Genomic DNA, 27,761 nt, shown 5'->3' with positions numbered 1-27,761 from the left:
GGCCTATGTTGCCATTTTGACCTATGTTGACCACAAAAATGGTGGTTGAATTCAGTGACCAGATATGCAAATACTGTTCAAATTTCAAGTCAATCGGATGAAAATTGAGGATTTTAGAAATTTGGCCTGTGTTGACCTTTTGACCCATGTTGACCTCAAAATAATTGGTGGTTGAATTCAGTGACTAGTTATGCAAATCCTGTTCAAATTTCAAGTCAATCGGATGAAAATTGATGATTTTAGAGATTTGACAGAGTTGTTGACCTTTGGCCTATGTTGACCTTTTTACCTCAAAATCAATAGGCTTCTTGTTCAAGACCAACTCTACTATTTCCTGAAGTTTTGTAAAGATCGGTTTAAATTTTGTGAGTTGTAGCTGATTGACATACAGACAAACAGAAAGAATAATGCACATGACCAACCAATATATTTGTAAAAATCTTTGATTTAAGCAAGTAACAAGAAAGAAAACAAGAAAACAAACGGAGTGAAGACTCAGTACGTCCTTTCAGCGTGGTCTTCGCCGTGCACCAAAGGTGATGACGTCATGCCTGGAGATGGAATAGCGAAGGGCGGTGTACAATAAAACTACAAAATAACCCATAGAGATTCGATAGGCCACTCTCAGCAAGTGTCAGTTTCACATGATACCTGGTGTTAGTGTCATGTGGAACATGACAGACATGTCGGTATGTGACACACGTCCACATTCGTTAAGCGGCCATCGGGATGCACCATATCAATTAAAGTTGAAATCTCCTCGCTACATTAGTTTGTAGTTGACGTCCAATCATCAGCCGAGGCATTCGTGCGCACCTGACACCTGCACTTGTCCCGGTGAAGATCACAGGTGAGATGAAAGAAGAAGGAATGGGGTGTAGTTCAGAATGCAGTGTTACACATGCTGAAACCGACACCTGCACAGGTAGGGAATGAGTCACGTTTGCATGAACAAATTCAAGTGCTGCCATGAGTGTTCTTAACTGACTGCTCCCAGTTACACTTTCGGCTATCGGTGGATATATGCCTGGGACCGAGCACACCATTGGGGATAGGCGATTGACGTGACAATTTTAGTTGGTGCTTTAATACTTGTTCGTAATGGTAAACTTATTCTCACCTCGTGGGATTGGGCAGGAAAACGTTTTCGTAGAGGACTTTCACAAACCAGCTGATAGATGACAGCAAGAATTTTCAATCTGCACAGGATGCTGGCGAGGGCTCGTCTGCTCTTCGCAAAACACACCATGGGATCTGTGGCGTCGACAAACTAATGCGAGCAGACGGGCCACCCGGTTTAACATCAATCTGAGGGACGGCACGCACGTCGACGTCTCGTCCGGCCTGTAAAACAGCAGGATGAACCAAAAAAATACGCGTTATTAAAATAAAGATAATCAGTGGAAAAGTGTGCTGAAAAACTTTGCTGAAACTGAAAAAAAAGTGTCCTTGTTGAAGAAAACAAAACATGGGATGAAACAAATGTTGGGGCAAAAAAAAAACAAAGGAAAGAAAACCTTGCATCTAAATTTTAAAAAACTAAATTTAAATATTGTTGTAAATACTTACAAGGAAATTCAACGGAAGAAATTTGGTAAACAGGTTGGGTGGGTGACCAAAACAAGCCGTTTAGATTTTGGCCTATCAGTGGGATATAAAGTGTGAACTGTTCCTCCTGGCGGAGCGTATACTCTCTACCGTACTAGTTTTTAGAGAGCTATGTAAGCGAACCTCTATGGCAATTGCATGTATATGTAAATCCATTCAAAATTTCACTTTCATTTCAAATTTGACAAAAAATTTTTTTCAAATTTTTCCCCATTCCCTTGGGAACAAATTTTTATGTTGTCATTTCAAATGTCCCTTCCATGATCCGCCATCTTGTCCCTTCCATGATCCGCCATCTTGTCCCTTCCATGATCCGCCATCTTGTCCCTTCCATGATCCGCCATCTTGCTCACGTGATCTTGCTTTGGTCTGGCGCGACCGATAAATTATTTTCACCTGGTGATTAAAATCAATAAATTACAATACAGTACTGTACAGAACGGATTTTAAATTCGAAACTGCTCATTATTTACGCCAGCTACACCGACTTCTTTTAAGCCAGGTACACCAATTTCAGTTTTCCACCATCTACACCGACTTCAGTTTTCCACCAGCTACACCGACTTCATTTAAGCCAGGTACACCGATTTCAGTACGTACCTGCCAGTCGGACCTACGTACCTGGTCAGGTCGACTAGAAGTCTAGACTATATGGCCTACAGTAGGTAAGTCCTGCATTCTATCCCAATCTATCCATTCAATAAAATTAATTTGAATTTTAATTCGAAGCCTAAGATCAAACAACCTAGCCTAGCTAGGCCGAGGCCTACAGATGTTTGCGAGGGCTGCGTACTTGATCGACTGACCATTGTCGACGAAGCTCTCACTCTACGCAATGCATATTCATATTACCTGTGACGTATGGCAGATCGATAAGAGCTCAGCATGGTTGTCGTTCTTGTGGCTCTTGTTGAAGGGTCGATTTTTGAAATGTGCACCCATTGGTCAGACAGCTGCCCACATTTGTTGCTTGACTCCTCCCACCATGGCACACCCAGACGAAATGATATGGCCACGATATTGATTTTCTGGTGGGCCGAAGACATTAGGCCTTTGCTGATTATACACTGCCCGTGTTTGTTGCGTCAGATTTACATTGGCTTCGTTTGGGTCGAGTGTTGTTACATTGAGGGACCCCAAATAATCGAATCGTATGTCAAATAAAAATTATTAGTAAGTTATAATGAAGAGCGCACATGGTATTCGCCTCCCATAAAGAATATCATCAAATAATTTTGTGAACAGCCCCATGTTGGGGTTAAACATTCTGTGACCATGTGATGAATCAGCTTGTTCTGATATAACCGTGTGACGAATCAGCTCGTTCTGATATAACCATGTGACGAATCAGCTCATTCTGAGATAACCGTGTGACCAATCAGCTCGTTCTGATATAACCGTGTGATGAATCATCTCGTTCTGATATAACCGGGTGACGAATCATCTTCTTCTGACATAAGTGTGTGATGAATCAGCTCGTTCTGATATAACCGTATAACAGCTCGTTCCACACTCTTACAATGTCTCTCCGAAAGGACCGACTGGATTTTGTCTTTCCCTCGCGGTCCCCATGTACTGTCTTTGTCTTTCCCTCGCGGTCCCCATGTGCTGTTTTTGTCTTTCCCTCGCGGTCCCACTGTACTGTCTTTGTCTTTCCCTCGCGGTCCCCATGTGCTGATTTTGTCTTTCCCTCGCGGTCCCCATGTACTGTCTTTGTCTTTCCCTCGCGGTCCCCATGTGCTGATTTTGTCTTTCCCTCGCGGTCCCCATGTACTGTCTTTGTCTTTCCCTCGCGGTCCCCATGTGCTGTCTTTGTCTTTCCCTCGCGGTCCCCCTGTACTGTCTTTATCTTTCCCTCGCGGTCCCCATGTGCTGTTTTTGTCTTTCCCTCGTGGTCCCACTGTACTGTCTTTGTCTTTCCCTCGCGGTCCCCATGTGCTGTTTTTGTCTTTCCCTCGTGGTCCCACTGTACTGTCTTTGTCTTTCCCTCGCGGTCCCCATGTGCTGATTTTGTCTTTCCCTCGCGGTCCCCATGTACTGTCTTTGTCTTTCCCTCGCGGTCCCCCTGTACTGTCTTTGTCTTTCCCTCGCGGTCCCCATGTGCTGTCTTTGTCTTTCCCTCGTGGTCCCCATGTGCTGTCTTTGTCTTTCCCTCGTGGTCCCCATGTGCTGTCTTTGTCTTTCCCTCGTGGTCCCCATGTGCTGTCTTTGTCTTTCCCTCGTGGTCCCCATGTGCTGTCTGCCTGTCTTTGTCTTTCACTCGTGGTCCCACTGTACTGTCTTTGTCTTTCCCTCGTGGTCCCCCAGTGCTGTCTTTGTCTTTCCCTCGTGGTCCCCATGTGCTGTCTTTGTCTTTCCCTCGTGGTCCCCATGTGCTGTCTTTGTCTTTCCCTCGTGGTCCCCATGTGCTGTCTTTGTCTTTCCCTCGTGGTCCCACTGTACTGTCTTTGTCTTTCCCTCGTGGTCCCCCAGTGCTGTCTTTGTCTTTCCCTCGTGGTCCCCATGTGCTGTCTTTGTCTTTCCCTCGTGGTCCCCATGTGCTGTCTTTGTCTTTCCCTCGTGGTCCCCCAGTGCTGTCTTTGTCTTTCCCTCGTGGTCCCCCAGTGCTGTCTTTGTCTTTCCCTCGTGGTCCCCATGTGCTGTCTTTGTCTTTCCCTCGCGGTCCCCATGTGCTGTCTTTGTCTTTCCCTCGTGGTCCCCATGTGCTGTCTTTGTCTTTCCCTCGTGGTCCCCCAGTGCTGTCTTTGTCTTTCCCTCGTGGTCCCCATGTGCTGTCTTTGTCTTTCCCTCGTGGTCCCCATGTGCTGTCTTTGTCTTTCCCTCGTGGTCCCCCAGTGCTGTCTTTGTCTTTCCCTCGTGGTCCCCCAGTGCTGTCTTTGTCTTTCCCTCGTGGTCCCCATGTGCTGTCTTTGTCTTTCCCTCGCGGTCCCCATGTGCTGTCTTTGTCTTTCCCTCGCGGTCCCCATGTGCTGTCTTTGTCTTTCCCTCGCGGTCCCCATGTGCTGTCTTTGTCTTTCCCTCGTGGTCCCCATGTGCTGTCTTTGTCTTTCCCTCGCGGTCCCCATGTGCTGTCTTTGTCTTTCCCTCGTGGTCCCCCAGTGCTGTCTTTGTCTTTCCCTCGTGGTCCCCCAGTGCTGTCTTTGTCTTTCCCTCGTGGTCCCCATGTGCTGTCTTTGTCTTTCCCTCGTGGTCCCCCTGTGCTGTCTTTGTCTTTCCCTCGTGGTCCCCCAGTGCTGTCTTTGTCTTTCCCTCGTGGTCCCCATGTGCTGTCTTTGTCTTTCCCTCGTGGTCCCCCAGTGCTGTCTTTGTCTTTCCCTCGTGGTCCCCATGTGCTGTCTTTGTCTTTCCCTCGTGGTCCCCATGTGCTGTCTTTGTCTTTCCCTCGTGGTCCCCATGTGCTGTCTTTGTCTTTCCCTCGTGGTCCCCATGTGCTGTCTTTGTCTTTCCCTCGTGGTCCCACTGTACTGTCTTTGTCTTTCCCTCGTGGTCCCCCAGTGCTGTCTTTGTCTTTCCCTCGTGGTCCCCCAGTGCTGTCTTTGTCTTTCCCTCGTGGTCCCCATGTGCTGTCTTTGTCTTTCCCTCGTGGTCCCCCAGTGCTGTCTTTGTCTTTCCCTCGTGGTCCCCATGTGCTGTCTTTGTCTTTCCCTCGCGGTCCCCATGTACTGTCTTTGTCTTTCCCTCGCGGTCCCTATGTGCTGTCTTTGTCTTTCCCTCGCGGTCCCCATGTGCTGTTTTTGTCTTTCCCTCGCGGTCCCCATGTACTGTCTTTCCCTCGCGGTCCCCATGTACTGTCTTTCCCTCGCGGTCCCCATGTACTGTCTTTCCCTCGCGGTCCCCATGTACTGTCTTTCCCTCGCGGTCCCCATGTACTGTCTTTGTCTTTCCCTCGCGGTTGTCAGCTCTTTCACGAGCCTCGATTCAGTATAGAAAAAAAAAAAAAAAAAAAAAAACCGTGTGACAAATCAGCTCATTCTGAGATAAACGTGTGACAAATCAGCTTGTTCTGACATAACCATGTGACGAATCAGCTTGTTCTCATATAACCTTGTGACGAATCAGCTCGTTCTGATATAACCATGTGACGAATCAGCTCATTCTGATATAACCGTGTGACAAATCAGCTTGTTCTGAAATAACCGTGTGATGAATCAGCTTGTTCTGATATAACCGTATGACGAATCAGCTTGTTCTGATATAACCGTGTGACGAATCAGCTCGTTCTGATATAACCGTGTGAAGAATCAGCTCATTCTGATATAACCGTGTCACAAATCAGCTCGTTCTGATATAACCGTGTGACGAATCAGCTCGTTCTGATATAACCGGGTGACCAATCAGCTCGTTCTGATATAACCGTGTGACGAATCAGCTCATTCTGATATAACAGTGTGATGAATCAGCTTGTTCTGATATAACCATGTGACGAATCATCTCGTTCTGATATAACTGGGTGACAAATCATCTCGTTCTGATATAACCGTGTGACGAATCATCTCTTTCTGATATAACCGTATGACGAATCATCTCGTTCTGATATAACCATGTGACGAATTATCTCGTTCTGATATAACCGGGTGACGAATCAGCTCGTTCTGATATAACCGGGTGACCAATCAGCTCGTTCTGATATAACCGTGTGACGAATCAGCTCATTCTGATATAACAGTGTGATGAATCAGCTTGTTCTGATATAACCATGTGACGAATCATCTCGTTCTGATATAACCGGGTGAAGAATCAGCTCGTTCTGATATAACCGGGTGAAGAATCAGCTCGTTCTGATATAACCGGGTGAAGAATCAAATCGTTCTGATATAACCGTGTGACGAATCATCTCATTCTGATATAACCGGGTGACGAATCAGCTTGTTCTGATATAACCGTGTGACGAATCAGCTCGTTCTGATATAACCGTGTGAAGAATAATCTCGTTCTGATATAACCATGTGACGAATCCGCTCGTTCTTACATAACCGTGTGACGAATCATCTCATTCTGATATAACCGTGTGAAGAATCAGCTCGTTCTGATATAACCGTGTGACGAATCAGCTCGTTCTGATATAAAAGTGTGACGAATCAGCTCGTTCTGATATAACCGTGTGACGAATCAGCTTGTTCTGATATAACCGTGTGACGAATCAGCTCGTTCTGATATAACCGTGTGACGAATCATCTCGTTCTGATATAACCATGTGACGAATCCGCTCGTTCTTACATAACCGTGTGACGAATCATCTCATTCTGATATAACCGGGTGATGAATCAGCTTGTTCTGATATAACCGTGTGACGAATCAGCTCGTTCTGATATAACCGTGTGACGAATCATCTTGTTCTGGGATCACCGTGTGACGAATCATCTCGTTCTGATATAACTGAGTGACGAATCAGCTCGTTCTGATATAACTAGGTGACGAATCAGCTCGTTCTGATATAACCATGTGAATAATCAGCTCGTTCTGATAGAACCGTGTGAAGAATCATCTCGTTCTGATATAACCGGGTGACGAATCAGCTTGTTCTGATATAACCGTGTGACGAATCAGCTCGTTCTGATATAACAGTGTGACGAATCAGCTCGTTCTGATATAACTGTGTGACGAATCAGCTCGTTCTGATATAACCGTGTGAGGAATCATCTCGTTCTGATATAACCGTGTGATCAATCAGCTCGTTCTGATATAACCGTGTGACGAATCAGCTTGTTCTGATATAACTGAGTGACGAATCAGCTCGTTCTGATATAACTAGGTGACGAATCAGCTCGTTCTGATATAACCGTGTGACCAATCAGCTCGTTCTGATATAACTGTGTGACGAATCAGCTCGTTCTGATATAACCGTGTGACCAATCAGCTCGTTCTGATATAACCGTGTGACGAATCAGCTCGTTCTGATATAACCGTGTGACGAATCAGCTCGTTCTGATATAACCGTGTGAAGAATCAGCTCGTTCTGATATAAACGTGGCGGAGGTGACATGGATAAGAGATGTTGAGTTAATCTTTTAATAGCACATTAAATGCGTGTTTTCCAATCATGCTGTTCATCTTTTATAAGCGTTTTAAATGCGTGTTTACCAATGGGTTCTTTACCGGATTTTGTCGCATGTCGTCACCACAGTGAGGTCATTCTTGATAAATGCTGAGTGTCAAGCAAGGCAGCAGCTCGCACCATTTCTAAAGTCCATGGTATGACTTTGCCTGGTTTAGGTTCAAAACACCAGTTATGCCTCAGGCCCAGTATTTTTTTTTTTTTTTGGTAAACAGCAGATTTAAATAAATCTTATGTGAAACAAAATTAAAGGTTCTTATTTGAGTATGACAGAGAAAGCATGCCAAGAGGGGGAGGTTCTCGGGATGTGCAGAAAGTCATGAAGTTCTTACCTGGCCTTGCTTTTGTATGGAATAAATAAGGTTAGCTTTGAAATAGTTGTGTTAATAATAAATCTAACAAATAATTATTGCTTTTTGAAAAGAAACAACGCATGTATGTTTTTGTATATTATATAAATGTACATGGAAACAAGTTCGAGTTGTATCATACAATTATTTTAAATCGACTTGTTCTCTCAGCATGCTTTCTCTGCCACACCTGAGAAACACACCTTTGATATATAACTCACAACTGGGAGATCCCGGTTTGGGCTCACTGTGGCTCATCCTTATTCTGTTTCCAGACCTTTCCGAGGTGATGCCAGCAGGGGGCACTGTATTTTGAAGCAGAGCATCCTTTGGATGGGGATGCTAAGTTAAGCTGATACTGTTTGCATTAGACTGACCAGCTGACCTAAAGGTACGCACACTCACCTTTCAGCTGTCTTGCCTGGGTTCGAATCCCGACCCAGCTATAAACTGTCATCCCGGTGTTTCACAGTCATGGTGGTTCATCAGTGTGTCCCTCGGATGGACGTCAAACTGGGCGTCCAGTCTGCTGGCATCAGTTGGTGGACGTTAAAGATCCCACGGTGTCCTTCGCGAAGAGGAGGCGAGTTATCTCCGACATCATGCACAAATTACATAGTGCTGCCCTAACCTACAGAGGACACTGTCTCAGCGGCACCCCGAGCCAATGATGCTACCCTGCAATCCTGTGCTGCATATGAAACTCGAACGGCACTCAGCAGAGAGCATACCTCCACCTGGTTGGCCATATCACTCAATGGTGAAGAATCACTTAAAAAATTCTCATATCCGAAAGCATATTCAGATCTTCACCAAAATCGAATCGAATCGTCCTTGTCAGACACACAACTTGTCCACCAAGTTTCGTCCAAACCCGTCCACAACTTTTTGAGATATCCTGCTATGTATCGTTTTTGGCCCGACCTCCCAATGGTGAAGAATGACTTAAAAAATTAAATAATTCTCATATCCGAATGCATATTCAGATCTTCACCAAAATCGAATCGAATCGTCCTTGTCAGACACACAACTTGTCCACCAGGTTTTGTCCAAATCCGTCCACAACTTTTTGAGATATCCTGCTATAAATAGTTTTTGGCCCCATATTGCAATGGTGAAGATCACTTTAAAAATTCTCGTAACTGGATCCGCATCTTCACCAAAATCTAATCATTTCGTCCTTGTCACATACGGCACATCTCTGCCAACTTTCGTCCGAATCCGTCCACAATGTTTTGAGACATCTTGTTCACAAACAAACAAACAAACGGACAAACAGACAGGGGTGAAAACATAATATACATCCACCTTTGGTGGCGGCGGTAACAAGAAGAAGAAGATCGCTTGAATTTTGGTTGTCGGTAAAAGTAAATCCATATTTTGAAAAGAGTATACAATTGTGCCGTTATCCTGGTCAAACTACCCATACGTACATTGAATGATAAAAGTATTTTATAAACGGATGTGTTCAATATAGATCAGGTTCATGATACAGAGAACAGAGAACGAATAAATCGATAAACAATGGGGTGTGGCAAAAGGACAGGTATACACATAATAGGCCACCTTGCCTAATCTGTCTTGGTTTCCTTGCATATCCTTGTTTTTTTAGAAATATTCGTTACTAGCCCAAACCCGTGGAACATCCACGGAAGGGAGGATGTGGTGTAGGTGTATGGATAGAGTCTACCATTATGGATGGCATAGGGGATTTGCTTGTCCGAGTAAGAGTTAGGCAGAAAGATGAGAATGAAGAGTGCGTATATGAACAACGTATTTATTGCAATCTACTTAAATGACAACGCTGCGATATACTTTTGAAAAATGAATGGATTCGTAATAGGAATCGGCATAGCACCACTCAGTGGACGGCTTGCTGTCGCCTTCGACTGTCCAATCAGCGGACGGCTCGCATCGCCTTCGCCCAGCAGACGCCAATACGATGGTGTCGTAAGACGGCGTCGTATCGGCCGATAATCGGATGCTTTTGGGTCCCAAAGTCGGCGAATTCAGATTTTTCGAGTATGGCTGTACGTGATAAACAAAGAGCGCGGTTCGTAGATGGAAAATGCATTAGTGCCGTGGGCATCGGGTCACTGGGTGCGGCGTAAAAGGGATAACAAAGTCGAGTCCTTACGGTATTATTATATAGATGGTGATGCTATATACAGTCACAATGAAGAAAATTTTGGTTTGACGAATTGCAACAAATCAGAAATGATTCGATAAATTAAATGAGACCAAAGGTTTGAACAATTTCGTGTATAAACTAGATGGTATTCATGGAATACTTACTCCCGCAGACTTGAGAAGGACTTCATGCGAGCCAACTCTTCTGTTTTTTATCTTCGGATTTTAGGCTTTGTTGAATTCACTCACCATGGAAGTTTAGAGGGGGAAGGCATCATCCAAGTAATATACGCCATATCAAATGGTCATGTAACATGTTATGTGTTAGCTCCTACACGAGCCTAATTATACAAAAAGGTCATGCAACATGGTAAAGTTTCAATTTCCTCCGTCGAACGGTTTTTGATGTACGCTTTATATGCACGATATCAAATGGTCATTTTTCTCTCCCCCTCGTGTCTCCAGCTACCTTTATTATATGTTCTAGGTGTTAGCTCTTACACGAGCCTCAACTTAGTTCCAAAAAAGGTCATGTAGCATGGTAAAGTTTTAATTTCCTCTGTTGAACGGTTTTCGATTTACGCCCAGTATGCGCAATATGAAATGGTCATGTAACATGTGCTCAAGTTTCAATTTCCACCGTTGAACGGTTTTTGATGTACGCTCAGTATGTGCAATATGAAATGGTCATGTAACGTGCTCAAGTTTCAATTTCCACCGTTGAACGGTTTTCGATGTACACTCAGTATGCGCAATATGAAATGGTCATGTAACATATGCTCAAGTTTCAATTTCCACCGTTGAGCGGTTTTCGATGTACGCTCAGTATGCGCAATATGAAATGGTCATGTAACATGTGCTCAAGTTTCAATTTCCACCGTTGAACGGTTTTCGATGTACGCTCAGTATGCACAATATGAAATGGTCATGTAACATGTGCTCAAGTTAGAATTTCCACCGTTGAACGGTTTTTGATGTACACTCAGTATGCGCAATATGAAATGGTCATGTAACATGTGCTCAAGTTTAAATTTCCACCGTTGAACGGTTTTCGATGTACACTGAGTATGCGCAATATGAAATGGTCATGTAACATGTGCTCAAGTTTCAATTTCCACCGTTGAACGGTTTTCGATGTACGCTCTGTATGCGCAATATGAAATGGTCATGTAACATGTGCTCAAGTTTCAATTTCCACCGTTGAATGTTTTTTGATGTACGCTCAGTATGTGCAATATGAAATGGTCATGTAACGTGCTCAAGTTTCAATTTCCACCGTTGAACGGTTTTTGATGTACGCTCAGTATGCGCAATATGAAATGGTCATGTAACATGTGCTCAAGTTTCAATTTCCACCGTTGAACGGTTTTCGATGTACACTCAGTATGCGCAATATGAAATGGTCATGTAACATGTGCTGAAGTTTCAATTTCCAGCGTTGAACGGTTTTTGATGTACACTCAGTATGCGCAATATGAAATGGTCATGTAACATGTGCTCAAGTTACAATTTCCACCGTTGAACGGTTTTTTATGTGCACTCAGTATGCGCAATATGAAATGGTCATGTAACATGTGCTCAAGTTTCAATTTCCACCGTTGAACGGTTTTCGATGTACACTGAGTATGCGCAATATGAAATGGTCATGTAACATGTGCTGAAGTTTCAATTTCCAGCGTTGAACGGTTTTTGATGTACACTCAGTATGCGCAATATGAAATGGTCATGTAACATGTGCTCAAGTTTCAATTTCCACCGTTGAACGGTTTTCGATGTACACTGAGTATGCGCAATATGAAATAGTCATGTAACATGTGCTCAAGTTTCAATTTCCACCGTTGAACGGTTTTCGATGTACGCTCTGTATGTGCAATATGAAATGGTCATGTAACATGTGCTCAAGTTTCAATTTCCACCGTTGAACGGTTTTCGATGTACGCTCAGTATACGCAATATGAAATGGTCATGTAACATGTGCTCAAGTTTCAATTTCCTCCGCTGCAAGGTTTACGATGTACGCTCTAAACAAAATGCAGGCACGTACATAAGTGTGCGACCGATCGGTTAACCTGGCGTTTCGCGAGTGCAGGGTAATTTACCTCTCCCATTTACAAAAAAAAAACCCATGTCATGAAAAATCACAGGAGAGTCCCCGTTTTACATACTAGGTGTTCCAAAAACAAAGAAAACTAACCTCCACCTCCTCCTCGTCTATTCTACTCCCCATGGGACCTACACCGAGCTTGAAACGTTTGGTCACAATCAATTAAAGCAGTTAAACAAAGTACCTTTCTGCCTATTCAAGGCAGTCACAAATGACCCCATACATGAGTGCAAGCTGTCATTTGTGACTGCATAAATAATTTAATGGATGGCAGAGGAAGTGGGCAAGGCCACTGGGAAAAAGAAGGCCTCAATTCCTGGTACAGTCGGTCACAGTTTACTGCTTAAACTGAAAGGAAAAATATCCAGATCGGTTTAGATGAAGAAAAATCCGAGTGGGGGACAGCGAGGCCTTGGAGTTAGAAAATGAAGTATTCCCATCTTATTACAGGAATGTCAGAAGTGAATATCGCATGGAATTCGATTAAATAACGTAATTTCAGAACAACTCGAACAGATTCATGCTCAGCGAGAAGAGGCGAGGAAATGGAATACCAAATGGTGGGTATTTGGGAGAGTTTTGAAAAACAGAGCCAAAAGTGGTAGACACGTATCCTCTCGTATATAAGAATAATGCGATAATATAACACGTGATTCGATTAAGAATTTCGACACAATTCCCACAGATGCTCATTTTGTTTGAAATGGCGAATATGAGTATCGCACCACATTTAATGAATTGAGGGTTACCATATTTGAACATTCAAAAAAGAGGACACTCCAGAGAGGGACGCTGAAAAAAGAGGAAACTTTTCAAGAGTTTTCTTTATGTATTGAGCAACCGACACGGTCTGGCACCCAGCTCTGCTCACCAAACTCTCCTCCTATGGTATCCATGGAAATCTCCACTCATGGCTTGCGGACTTCCTCTCTGGTCGAAGGCAACGTGTGGCCCTGAATGGATTTCTCTCATCTCGTCTTCCTGTTCAGAAAGGAGTTCCCCAAGGTTGTGTTCTGGGCCCTGTGCTTTTTCTGGTCTTCAGCAACGATCTCTACGACTCTCTGGAAAATCCTCTCTATCTCTTTGCTATTGACTCTACTCTCTGTCGCTCCATTCTTCATCCCTCAGATCGGCAGTCTGCAGCCTCCTCACTCTCTGCAGACCTGGACAAAATCACAGACTGGGCAAACAAGTGGAACATGTCTTTCAATCCTGACAAATCTCACACTCTTACTACGTCTCTCCGAAAAGACCGACTAGACAACCCTCCCATCTACTTTCTCAACAATCCTCTTGAAGAAGTTCTGTCGCTCAAGCTTTTGGGTCTCACAATCTGCCATGATCTTTCCTGGGAAAACCACATTTCCAAGCTGGCCTCCAAAGCCAGTCGCCGACTGGGCATCCTTCATTGTGTGAGTGGCACTACTGAGTTGTCCTTGGCATACCTGAGCTTTTCACCACATACAAGGCTTTCATCCGCAGCTCAATGGAATACTGCTCTCCCCTCTGGGCTGGTGCTCCTGCCTCACACCGAGCTCGTCTTCACGCTGTTGAAACCAAAGCGTTCAGAATCAGTGGAATCTCCCACGATGAAGTTAACTCCAAGGGCCTTTCACTCACTCACCGCAGGCAGGTTGGTGGTCTTTCTGTCTTCTACCGACTCATATCCGGCCGAGCACACCCACCTCTGTCTGTGCTCTGTCCCCCAAATATTCCTGCAGGACGCACAAGATCTGCCAGTAACCCTCTTATAGTTAAACTGTCAAAATCAAGACTCTGTTCACCTTCACTCCTTCATTCCTCTTTTCTCCCACCTCTGGAACAAACTCCCTCACTCTCTTCAATCCCACACGTCACTCCAGGTCTTTAAAACAGCTGTTCACCACCATCTCTTATCTTCCCCCACCCAAAACGTCATCTTTTCTGCCCCCGTTAATACAAATCCAAATCCCCCTCCTTCAAATTCCGTTTTCTTTCCTGAAAGTCCTTGTAGTGTCCATCTTGTTTATCCCATGGGCCCCACCCCAGCCTTCTCCCTTCACAGATCTCCCAATGTCCCTGTTCTCTGCTGTTGTTGTGCTTTACTCTCTCTCTGCCTCTTGTCTCCCGCTCCCTTTATTATATGTTCTATGTGTTAGCTCTTATATGAGCCTCGACTTGTTATACAAAAAAAAAAACGTGACGGTATTCTCATTAATTGTATTCCGAACCTCGATTTGTTTTGACTGCAAACCGCCGTCTTGCAGTCGAAATACTCATTACTGTAAATATTGTGCTTGTCCGAGTCCACATGAGATTGTAAACCAATATCACCTTTACTTTATTTTCCACAGAGACGTTATGTACCAGCTCGACATACCAATCACTCGGATCTCATTATTCTCGACCACTTCAAAAACACGGAAATTTTGTCTTTAGTTCTGCAATGAGTTTACACTTTCGTTTTGGCATTGTGCTTGGGGGATAGTAAAATAAAATATCAAACAAGTACAGATACATTCAAAGTACACCGCCCCATGCCAAAATAAATAAATAACATATCCTCCAGCGCGTGGCATTACCAGGCAGCGATGCCGCTGTGCTTTCTCAGTTGAGAAGAATCACTTAATAATCCTGGTATTAAGAGATCTGGATCTTCGCAAAAATCGAATAATTTCGTCCTGGGCGAACACCCAGCCTGCACATTAAGTTTCGTCCAAATCCATGAAGAACCTTTTGAAATATCCTGCTCACAAGCAAACAAGGATGGAAAAAACACATTTCAAAATTAGCCTCCAAAGTCAGCTGCTTATTGGGCATCCTCCATTGTCCAAAGTCCTTCCTCGGCACACCTTACCTCCTATCCATCTGCAAGGCCTTCACCCTCAGGTTGAAGGAGTACTGATTTGGGCTGACTCTCTCCATGATTATTGCACTCTCCCGCGCGAAAGCTGTCTATCGGCTTATCATTTCATCATCACAGACAGGTCGGTGGTCTCTCTGTCTTCTACTGCCTCCTTTCTGGTCTTGCACCCTCTGCTCTTTCCATGCTTTGTAGTAGCCCAAGGTTTCTGCAGAGCACAAACGGTCCACCATCAAACCTCTTCTGGTTAAACTAACTAAATCTAGGATCACTGCTCACCTACACTAATTTGTTCCTCATTTTTCCACCTTCCACATTCTCTTCAATAGCCTGGTGTTGGCTTAGCGGTTAGGGTGCCGGCTTGGGATCCCCCTGGGTTCGAATCCCGGTCGATCGCTGCATTAATGTCAGGGGGGTTGACTCAGCCTGTCATCCTTCTGAGGTCGGCAAATTGAGTACCAGGTCACTGGTAATTCTTTGTTTGTCGCAAGAGGCGACTAACAGGGTTGGCGGCAGGAAGGGCATCCGGCCATAAAACATTGCTTCAAAAAAGGGGACCAAGGTGCCCGAAAAAGGCCAACCCCTGCTCTGCGGGGAAAGGTGATCTCTGAAGGTGGTTCCACATTCTGTTCAATCTCATTCATCCTCCAGGTCTGCAAGACAGCCGTTCACCACCATCTCAGATCTTCCCCAATCCAAAACCATGCTTTTTTTTTACCCTCGTAAACCCCCTCTCCCACCATAATCCCTCCTCCTTCCAAATTTCCATCCTGAGAGTTTCCTTCTGTATCCATCTTGTATCCAGCCTGGTGTTGGCTTAGCGGTTAGGGTGCCGGCTTGGGATCCGAGGATCCTGGGTTCGAATCCCGGTCGATCGCTGAATTAATGCCAGGGGGGTTGGTTGACTCAGTCTGTCATCCTTCCGAGGTCGGCAAATTGAGTACCATCTTGCTGGGATGAATGATCACGGTGTGTACCCCAATTTAGAATAGGTACACCGTATCCCTGCGCATCGTAAGAGGCGACTAAGGGTTGGCGTCAGGAAGGGCATCCGGCCATAAAAACATTGCCTCAAACAGGGAACCATGATTGTCATGGGGCCCGCAAGGCTAACCCCCGCTCTAGCGGGGAAAATGGCCTTAAAACGATCATTCATATTCATTTCATTCATCCATCTTGTCCACCCCATGTGTCCTCTCCTACCCCCAATTCCTCCCCACACCCATCGTTTGTCCAAGTCTGCTTCTATATTGGCCTTCAACTCTGCTGTCGGTGTTTCCCCCCTCTCTCCACTGTTCCTTTTGTCCTGTGGCATCCTGATCCGTTCAGTGTACTCGTACCAGCTCTTCCATGAGCCTCAACGATGTATACAACAAAAAAAAAATTCATTCAACTTCAATCAGTCTCCTGTGTCCAGAGGTACAGGCTAAATTAATGAGCCATTTATTGCAGAAAAAGCAGCATCTGCTGCTGTTCAAATTATTCCAGCACTGGCACATCTGCTTTCTGCAGAGAAGTAACAAGGCAGGAAGTTGGCATAATCCTCCAGAAAGGCAATTCAAGACTATTTACAGACAGCAAATTAAAATCAGCATCTCTATATATAAATGGATCCAAAACATGGTAAATAATTAGTTTGGCAACATCACAAAACGAGAAAACAATAACCAGGAGTTCTGAATGTGCCATATCTTGTGCATGATGACTGCAAGTGCAACAAATGCTGAAAATCTTCCAGGAAATCCTGTTCACTGGTTCACTTTAACAGCAAGAGCCCAGCATCGTAGTAGTATGGTATGATAGCTTTAAACATCAGCAATTGCAAAGCAAGCAGTGAATGAAACCCACTTGCATGCATACAATATTTAGTAGAATTTAGCACCGCACTTCGCAGCTTTTCCATCTCAATCTCAAGAAAACCTTCATCTTCGCGTTCAACGTGAATAGCTAATGTTGATACCCGAAATGGCCACGTGAGAAAAGTGGGACTGCCCCCCTGCTGACCTTGCAGAGCAAACCAAAGGTAAAAAATAAAGAAGAAGACGTGAGCTTGTAGTGCCCATAGACCTGCGTATGGTGACTGCAGATGGAGGGTTAAACTCATGGATGCCATGGGCAGTTGCGTAGGGTTTGTGATGCCGTGGGAGAAGGGTAAGGTTCGTGACGCCTGGAGTGCATGGTCAGGCTTGCGACTCCTGTGGGGAGAGGGTCAGTGTGTTGTAGTGCCTGCAGGAGATAGGCGGGCTCGTTGCGCCAGATAATTGAGGGTCGGGCTCATCGCACCTGAGAGGGAAGGGGCAGGCTAGTCACGTCCGACGGAGCAGGTACGGGATTGTAGAACCCACCACAAAAAATAGCTTTCTGATGTCCCTCGACACAGGTAAGCTCGATGTATCGGCAAGGTTGTTATTAGTGTGGTGCGGTGTTACTGGCCAGACTTCTCAATTGCTTGGCCACAGTCTCGATGAGCCTTTGCTTGTCACGCTCATTCTTGCGGAACTGCGAAAAAATATTGCTCTTGCGGCTGTGATCTTTCATCCTGCAAAGGCAAAAAGGCCTCGATATAAACATGAAATGAAAATAACGGAGGTGGAAGCAAGAGAAAACATGTTGCTAAAACAGGAAAACCACATCACAGACTCCCCCCCCCCCTCCCCCAACAACAACAACATAGCTTTACGTATAATGCAGAAATCCCCCCCCAAAAAAAGAGACATCCAAAATTCGATGAGTTGCAATATACAGAAAAGAAGACGCCACCAAGTATAGCTTGCTAATATAACAAGAGGTAGGTGCGATGTTTCAACCACCAAGTGGGCTTCGTCCGAGCCTGTGCAGGCAAGGCATCATTATGTCCAAATGTTCAATATCCTCCCATTACAGCAATGACTCCTGCAGCACACGACAAATCTAGTTTTCCGTTTTCTCCACCATTAAGAAAAAACATTTTATGCATTATTACGGCGAAGCGGTGGCACCATTGGGCGGAGGGGCAACACCGGCCCAAGGGAAGGCAGCAGAGTGGTACGATGTGCACACTGATGCTCGGCTGGGGAAAAAGGTGCTTTGGCCCATCCCTTCAAAAGCTGAAAATGGGGGTGCAGGGCCGAGCTGGCACAGTTGCCACGGGAGAGAGTTTGAGGAGCGCACGGTGGTTGGAGACCACATGGTGGTCAAAGCGTTGACATCAGCCTTGCCTACTCGGAAGCTAAGCAAGTTGGTGATGCCTTCAATTTTGAAGACGGATCTTCCCTCCTTTTGTTTGTTTGAAATAGAGCACAAGCAACAAAATTAAAGAAAACAAAATTAATAAAGATTATGAAAAAAACATGGAAAGCAATTACACAAAAGCAAAGACAAAGCACAGAAAACATCAGAGGTGCAATTCAGGTGAACTTACCCTCTGTTAACCCTGGCGAGCAAGGATTAGAAATTCAAAGGTACATCACAAAGTTACAAATTTTACCATTAAAGATGCAATAAGCCTCACATGGGTTTTGTTCATACAATAATATTAGCAAAAATTTAAAACACACATACATGTAAATACATAAATATCATCATACTAAAATACGCAATTTGAAGTCTGTCTGTCTGTCTGTCTGTCTGTCTGTCTGTCTGTCCAACTGATTCTTTGACTGTGATACGTTACTCATCCAATCACACCAAACATGACAGGGAGACCAAGGATCACGTGTTGGAGGTTGTAGCGATTTAGCTCCCCTCCCTCCACCCCAAGGGGGTTTTCCCCACCATGGGGGTTGCATGTGTTGACGTGTATATCCATGTAAAGATAGCTTTATTCCAAGGCCGCTTCGAATAACAAAAGTAACAACAACATTATTGATGTTGTGGTTTATAATATTATGATAATAGCATAATATTAATGTTATTACAAAACAATATAAATACGAATAATAGTCCACCCTCCCCAAGGGGATTTTCCTCATTGAACAAACACCGTGTGAACGTGTATAAACAGCTTATCGTGCTGTTTTCGTAGGAGCATCCCTACCAGAAGTAAAAATATTATAAACCACAAACATGTATGATTACTTTTTGAAACAGTTGCTACTGCTGTTTAACACTAAACTAAAACGGAGGAAACCCGGGGTGTGTTCAGATACCAAGCAGCTAGTTAGGTACTTGCCAAGCCTGCCGTTCTTTATCAATGGTTTTAACCTTTAATGGAATTAACCTTTATTCCAAAACCGCAACAATATATATATATATATATATTAATTTATTTATACTTGTACAACTGTTCCATATGGGAATCCTCGGAAGGGTCATTCCTCTTCGGGGTGTCTATATATTACAGTCGATCTAGGGTGGGGTCTCAAGAACATCAGGGGTGTGTTCATTTACCAAGTTTCTTGGAGAGCTCTCGCCAAGTGGCTTAAGCATTCGAGCAAGCACTCCATTCTAAACCCCTAGATCGACTGTAATATATAGACACCCCGAAGAGGATTGACCCTTCCGAGGATTCCCATATGGAACAGTTGTACAAGTATAAATAAATAAATAAATATATATATATATATATTGTTGCGGTTTTGGAATAAAGGTTAATTCCCCCTCTTAGTTAGTTGCACCACAACATGTAGCCTCACGATAGTTCAGTTATTTCTTAGTGAATGTAAGCGTAGTCCTTTCCTGTGTTTAGTTTTGCGTTGAGTAGGCCAGTGAGCTTGGGTGTTCTTTTGGCGCTTTGCTTTGGTGTTTTTGGTTTGGGCTGGAAATGTCACGTGGTAGGCCTTGAACAAGTCTGGCAAGGCCGAAAGGACGAGCTGCAGGGGGAGTGGCCGGTAAGCAACGAGCCGCCAATCAGGGCTCGAGGGGAGTGGCTTACCACTGCAGCAGGAGGCGGGGCTTGGAACATTCGGGTAAGATCGGGGAGCTGCCATATAAGGCCCTGCCCCGAGCCCATGAAGCGGAACGAAGAACGCACGAGAACGCACGAGAGGAGAGAGCTGTGAGAGCTCGTGGGCGGCAGAACGGGTGAGATCAAGAACGAGAGACGAGGAGTGAAAGTCGCCCAGCCCTGAACAAGTTGAAGTGCTTGAATTGACTGTTGTAATAGCCTCGTTGTACACGAACTTGCCCCGTGCCACTTTCCCCGTGCCCTATACCCTGCGCTCTGCCGCTGTATTAATCGCGCGCTCGAGAGGACGACCCGTGCCGGGCCACAGACGCGCGATCTCCTCCTGCCTGCATTTCTCCTGCATACGGGCCGTGACCGCCAGAGGGCTACACCACGAGCGAGCTGTCCGGGAGCGAATGGCAGCAAGGTGTGTTTGGCGCGCAAACCTGCTCTTCTTCCATTTCCCTGTGTGAGTGATTGGGCCTGTGTCTGGGTAATAAGTTAAACTGGTTAAGCTTCTGCTCTATGTCCCCCTTACCTTCATCATTATCATTGTACATAATAGTGTAAATAAATCGTGTTCTTCCTCTGATTTGACCATCCTGTCCCTTCCATCCATTGGCTTCGCATGGTACGAATAAAACCGCTCGAATCGGGTTGCAATAAAAGTAACAGCACGAGTCAGGTGATACGCATACCGCTCGGGCGTACTCGATTAAGCGTGGCTTGTGCGAGGCTCGATCCCCGCTTTCGTGGCAGCGTGGGTTAAAGGGCCGTGCGAATTTGTCCCGATACCCTTTTTCACGTTTGCCCGGACATGGCGATTCGGTCTCGCGGACCCGAAGACCCAGGGGGAAAAAAGGGGTTTAATCCCCCCTTTGTAACGGGAACGGGCTTCGGGAGATACGCAACAATATATATATATATATATATTTTCACTGATGTGTCTTTCACTGAGGAGAGGCTTCCGTCTTGCCACTCTGCCATAAAGCCCAGATTGGCGGAGTGTTGCAGTGATGGTTGTCCTTCTGGAAGTTTCTCCCATCTCCACACAGGATCACTGGAGCTCAGCCAGAGGGACCATCGGGTTCTTGGTCACCTCTATTACCAAGGCCCTTCTCCCCCGATTGCTCAGTTTGGCCGGACGGCCAGCTCTAGGAAGAGTCCTGGTTGTTCCAAACTTCTTCCATTTAAGAATTATGGAGGCCACTGTGCTCTTGGGAACATTCAATGCAGCAGAAATTTTTTGGTAGGCTTCCCCAGATCTGTGCCTCGACACAATCCCGTCTCTGAGCTCTGCAGGCAGTTCCTTTGACCTCATGGCTTGGTTTTTGCTCTGATGTGCATTGTCAGCTGTGAGACCTTATATAGACAGGTGTGTGCCTTTCCAAATCATGTCCCATCAATTGAATTTACCACAGGTGGACTCCAATCAAGGTGTCGATACATCTCGAAGATGATCAAGAGAAATGGGAGGCACCTGAGCTAAATTTCAAGTGTCATAGCACAGGGTCGGAATACTTATGTCAATGTGATATTTCAGTTTTTAATTTTTAATAAATTTGCAAAACGTTCTAAAATCCTGTTTTCTCTTTGTCATTATGGGGTATTGAGTGTGGATTGATGAGGGAAAAAATGAATTTAAACGATTTCAGCATAAGGCTGCAACATAACAAAATGTGAAAAAAGTGAAGGGGTCTGAATACTTTCTGAATGCACAGTGTATGTATATATATATATATATATATATACATATATATATATATATATATACATATATATATATATATATATATATATATATATATATATACATATATATATATATATATATAATACATATATATATATATATATATATATATATATATATATATATATATATACATACATATATATATATATATATATATACATACATACATACATACATACATACATACATACATACATACATATATATATATATATATATATATATATATATATATGTACAGTCACGTGAAAAAGTAAGTACACGCCATGTACAGTTTTGACTTTTTCAACATATTTCAACATACAGCTATTTGATCTTCATTTCAACAATATTGATAGATAAAGGTGATATAATATAACAAATATCATGATACATTTACATTTTGTCGTCCATTGTATAATTTAAATAAACATAAATGCAAATTTTGCATGTGGAAAAAGTGAGTACACCCTTGGCTCTAATAGGTGGTATTGCCCCCTTTGGCAGAAACAACCTCATGTAGGCATTTCTTATAACTGTCTATCAGTCTCTGAAATCGACTGGGAGAAATTTTTGCCCACTCCTCCATGCAGAATTCTTTCAGCTGTGCGATGTTTGAGGGGTTTCTTGCATGCACAGCTCGTTTCAAATCCACCCACAACATCTCGATGGGATTTAGATCCGGGCTTTGACTTGGCCATTCCAGAACCCCCCATTTCTTTCTTTTCAGCCATTCCTTGGTGGATTTACTGGGATGTTTAGGGTCATTGTGATGTTGCAAGGTCGACCTTCGGTTGAGCTTCAACTTTCCGACAGATGGCCTCACATTATCCTCAAGCACCCTCTGGTACAATGAATAATTCATCGTGGATTCTATGATGGTGAGCTGCCCAGGCCCTAATGCAGCAATGCTGCCCCAAACCATAATATTTCCAACACCATGCTTTACAGTTGGTATCAAGTTCTTGTGGTCAAATGCTGTCTTTGGTTTTCACCAAACATGTCTTCTGGTACTGTGGCCAAATAGCTCTACCTTTGACTCATCTGTCCAGAACACATTGTTCCAGAAGTGCTGGTCTTTGTCCAGGTGTTCATTGGCAAACTTTAGTCTTCTTTCAGCATCTTGCGGTCTGCTCTCGGGCTGAACTTGCTGGGGCGGCCTGGCCTGAACTAGTTGGCAGTTGTTTGGAATCTTCTCCACTTGTAGATGATCTTCCGGACAGTCGAATGATTGATTTCAAATTGTGTGGAGATCTTTTAAAATCCCTTCCCAGACTCGTAGGCATCGATAACCTTCTTTCTGAAGGCCTCAGTTAGCTCTTTGGATCTTGGCATGGTGACGCCGCACACTTCAACAACAAAGAGCAAACCAAACTAAATGTCTGAGGTTTAAATAAGACAGGTTCCTCCAAGATCCTCTCTAACGATGTTCTAATCAGTTGCACTTGAGCTGGTGCACCTGATTCTAATTTTAGGTCTTTGAAGTAGTGATAAATGTAGGGGTGTACTTACTTTTTCCACATGCGAAATTTGCATTTATGTTTATTTAAATTATACAATGGACTACAAAATGTAAATGTTTCATGATATTTGTTATATTATATCACCTTTATCTATCAATATTGTTGAAATGAAGATCAAATAGCTGTATGTTGAAATATGTTGAAAAAGTCAAAACTTTACAATAAACATACATAAATAAATACTGTAAATACAAATAAATACATTAATAAATATGTATTATTGAATATATATATAAATTAAATTATATATGTATATATAAGTATATAAATATATATATTAATAAACAGGAATTAAATTCCTGCGTGGGGCTGGTGTGGAAAATTGTGACTCAACTCGTGACTCGAACCAGGGACCTCCATCACTTTCGCGGTGACAGCCCAATGCCCTATTGAGCCAACGGAATCTCCTCAGTAATTTTCCACACTTAACACTGCAAGCTTTATAATGACCGATGTCTTACGTGCCTGCAAAGCAGACCCCGGATGTGAAGAAGAACCACCTTTAGAGGCCATTTTTCCCTTCAGAGCAGGGGTTGGCCTTTTTCAGGCACCGTGGTCCCCTTTTTGAAGCAATATTTTATGGCCGGATGCCCTTCCTACCGCCAACACTGTTAGTCGCCTCTTGCAACATGCAGGGAATTACCAGTGAACTGGTGCTCAATTTGCCAACCATGGAAGGATGACAGGCTGAGTCAACCCCCCGGTGTTAATTCAGCGATTGACCAGGATTCGAACCCAGGATCCTAGGATCCCAAGCCAGCACCCTAACCATGAAGCCAACACCAGGCTTGCACCAGACCCCGGATGTGAGCTAAGTATATATGCGTAAGTACGACTGTACGTGTATGCAAGTATATGTAGAAGTGCATTGGAGAAATACATAAATAAATATTTATTATTCAATATTTATAAAACTTTATATATATATATATATATATATATATATATATATATATATATATATATATATATATATATATATATATATATATATATATATGATATAGTGACTAGTGACTGATATAAAATGACGCATAGTGACATATAAAAACCGAAAGGTTCACAGAGTTACAAGTGTATGGAAAGCCTCACTGCGTTGCCCTGATGAAGCCCCAACAAGGGCGAAACCAGGTCGGTAACTGTGAGTTTTGCATGCACTTGTGACAGTATCTGAATTTATAATCCGTAATGACGCACTGCTAGATGGTTCCTCTGGAGCTTTGCAGGCAATGCGGACATGCATGGAGATGACGTCATGCTGTCCGCTCATTAGGTTGGAGAACCAGATTACAGATACCATTATTAGTAACTCCCAACCGCAACCAGGTCGACTCCATATGATGAGTGGATACCAGAGATAACGTTACCGTGTGGCAGGCGGTGCTTATCGCTCCCAGCAAGGTGCAGCAGCAGCTGTATGGGACACCTTGCTGGCGGTTCTCCACTGATGATATGGGGGTCGCATTGTGACTGATATAAAAACCGAAAGGTTCACAGAGTTACAAGTGTATGGAAAGCCTCACTGCGTTGCCCTGATGAAGCCCCAACAAGGGCGAAACCAGGTCGGTAACTGTGAGTTTTGCATGCACTAGTGACAGTATCTGAATTTATAATCCGTAATGACGCACTGCTAGATGGTTCCTCTGGAGCTTTGCAGGCAATGCGGACATGCATGGCGATGACGTCATGCTGTCCGCTCATTAGGTTGGAGAACCAGATTACAGATACCATTATTAGTAACTCCCAACCGCAACCAGGTCGACTCCATATGATGAGTGGATACCAGAGATAACGTTACCGTGTGGCAGGCGGTGCTCATCGCTCCCAGCAAGGTGCAGCAGCAGCTGTATGGGACACCTTGCTGGCGGTTCTCCACTGATGATATGGGGGTCGCATAGTGACTGATATATATATATATGTATATATATATATATATATATATAAATATATATATATATAATAATATATATATTAAAAAAGAAAAAAAAAAAAAATTTGTTGTGGATATGAGGATTGTGTTTTTTTATTGTGTTTTTTTATTATTATTGCTTTATTCTGGACCCTCCTCACTCCAGTGTTGTATAAAGGTCAAAGGGCGTTCCCGTAGTTAATTCCATAAAGCATACACGTCAGCCAATCATAGATTTCCCCCTTGTTGATAGTTATATCTTTATTATGTGTATTAGGGTAAGGCCTTGTCTTCCATTAAGATGACACTCCATTGCACCAAGTGAAACAAGATAGATTCCCTTTCATTCCCATTCCCAAAATCTCCATTTCCAGCTACATCCCCTCCAAGTCTCCATTGCCAACCGCACTGGGCAGTTTGCCAGGTTTGTTACAGCGGTGGGTTGCTGATTTCGCCCCAAAGCCGCCATTGAACATGTGCTCAGCTCGGGGAAGAAGGGCGTGCCCGCCCATTGTCATCAAGGGCGGAGCCAGAGGGCCGTGCTGACCAATCAGGGCCGAGGCGAGCTGACCGATGGGCGTGTCCTGAAGGCCGGCGGCTTGATCGCCTGAGGCGCTATAAAAGCGCGCGCGCAAGAACCGAGTAGTAGTTGGACAGGGAGACGTGCAAGTTGTTGAGTGGTTGAGTTGAGTGGTTGGACCCGATGAGCTTGGACAAGACGAGAGAGACGAGTCCTAAAAAGAGCACGCGACGTCCACACAGCCACAGCAGCAACAACAGCAGCTTGGGGCCTGGACGCAGTTTTGAGCAGGGCCGCGAAGGAACGGCGGCTGCGAAACGCGCCGATCGTGCTGCAGGACCCGTTGGACCTTCCTCTCCCTCCAGCCATCCACCTCCTGCCTTTCCATCCTTTTGTGTACGTGAGTTTGTTCTGTGTGTCTTGTCCCTGGGTTAATTAAGACTGTAGGTAAGCTAGCGATTTTCACTGTGTCTCTAATATCTTCTGTACATTATTTTATTATCTTTCCTTCTTCCTTGGTTACTTTGAGCGTGTATATAATAGGAATAAATTTAGTAGTATTGCCAACCTTTTTGTCTTCTTCTTCTTCTTCACATCCGTGTCGCCTTTGTCTTTTCGCTATTGAATATCTGTGGCGCGATCCGGCCAACGTTCGGGAATCGGGTTAGTCGGGGTAACTGTTCGGCCGCGGTGCCATCCGCTCGGCAAATCAACATCCTTATCCGTGGTCCGTAACAATATATATACACTGTATGTAAATACATAAATAATGAAAATTATATACAGTATATATACAATGTAAATGCATAAATAAATATATACAACACAACAACACAACAGGCATTTAAGGCCATTTTCCCTGCTATAGCGGGGGTTAGCCTTAAATAAATATATTCAAATAAATGCATAAATAAATAAATATAAATAAGTAAATATATAAATAAGTAAATAAACAGATACTGTATATAAACTATAAATACACGGCAAGTGCAACACCTCCACATGGCATCACCCATGGCACAACACTAACTCGGTCACAAAGCTAACCAGGCCAAGACCTTTCTTGCTTCAATATTTTACAAAACAGTACACAATTGTCCCAAGTTGCATGTGAGGTGAAGTTCAAGAAGAAGGCATGGCACATTGTTCACTGTATGTGTGTCGGCAATCACGTTCGTGCCACAGTGCCACATGGTTGCCCGTCCTTCTTCCTCCAATATTCAGCCAAAGCAAGGCATTAATACGCCTGAATCATGGAGGAAGACGAATTTGATGCAATGCTTCGTCACAAAATATGGAGGAAAAATAAGCAGGCATACTTTTCCCGGATGTTTGGAAGAAGAATATTTATCTGAATCAACAAATCCTAACAATCACAAGAGAAATGTCAGAGCTCCAAGAAAATAAAAGCTCCACAATAAACATGGTGCATAATTATCTAATTATAAAAGTGTTGAAAAATTCGTTGTGTTAACCCCTGATGGGGTTGCCGCCGCTAAACCATACAGTTTTGAAATTAGTCAGTATTCCTCATTTTGGGTAACTTGAACTGTTGCTGATAAGTTTATGGATTAGATCAAGTGCACAAAAGAAAAAAAATTAATAATAAGAGGAACACCATGGATCTGTAGCGGAATAAATGCTGTTGCTCCGAACTAGATGTGACCTGGTTGTATTGGCTCAGTGAACAAACAACAGGGGAGCCAAATTCAACTCAAATATGATTTTAAGTTTCTGAGGAAAAAAAATGAAAAATAACTAGTTGGGCACTTGGTGGAGCGCATACCCCGACAGGTTCAACAGTTAACGTTTTTTATCCCACTGATAGGCCAAATCTGCATCCGGAACTTATCCAAAATCTAATCGGTTTGTTCTTGTCACACACCCAACCGTTCCACCAAATTTTATCATAACCCATCCACAACATCTTGAAATATCGTGCTATATATCATTTTTGGCCCCATCTCTCGATGGTGAAGAATCACTTGAAAAATAAAAAAAAACTACAGCATCCGGATCGGGATCTTCACCAAATTGAATCAATTCATCCTCATGTCATACACCCGATCTGTCCACCAAGTTTCATTCAAATCGGTGCATAACTTTTTGAGATACCGTGTT

At 43.8% G+C, this 27,761-nt stretch overlaps 1 protein-coding gene across 3 annotated transcripts in view; it reads right to left on the bottom strand.

The window, feature by feature from the left end:
* Nucleotides 1–16,494: 16,494 nt before the first annotated feature.
* LOC137423036 (exocyst complex component 6B) overlaps nucleotides 16,495–27,761 on the bottom strand; it is a 392,907-nt gene continuing 381,640 nt past the window's right edge. For all 3 annotated transcript variants that reach the window (XM_068109815.2, XM_068109816.2, XM_068109814.2), the window contains exon 22: nucleotides 16,495–17,628. In XM_068109815.2, coding sequence (XP_067965916.2) covers nucleotides 17,499–17,628 — 130 coding nt within the window. In that variant the 3' untranslated portion in view covers nucleotides 16,495–17,498. The remainder of the gene's footprint in view (nucleotides 17,629–27,761) is intronic.

Source organism: Myxine glutinosa, chromosome 3, assembly GCF_964187855.1.
Source record: "Myxine glutinosa chromosome 3, kmMyxGlut1.1, whole genome shotgun sequence".
In the NCBI taxonomy this organism is placed as follows: Eukaryota; Metazoa; Chordata; class Myxini; order Myxiniformes; family Myxinidae; genus Myxine; species Myxine glutinosa.
Note: the sequence above shows the minus strand (reverse complement) of the source record. Positions and strands in the feature narration are given on the sequence as shown.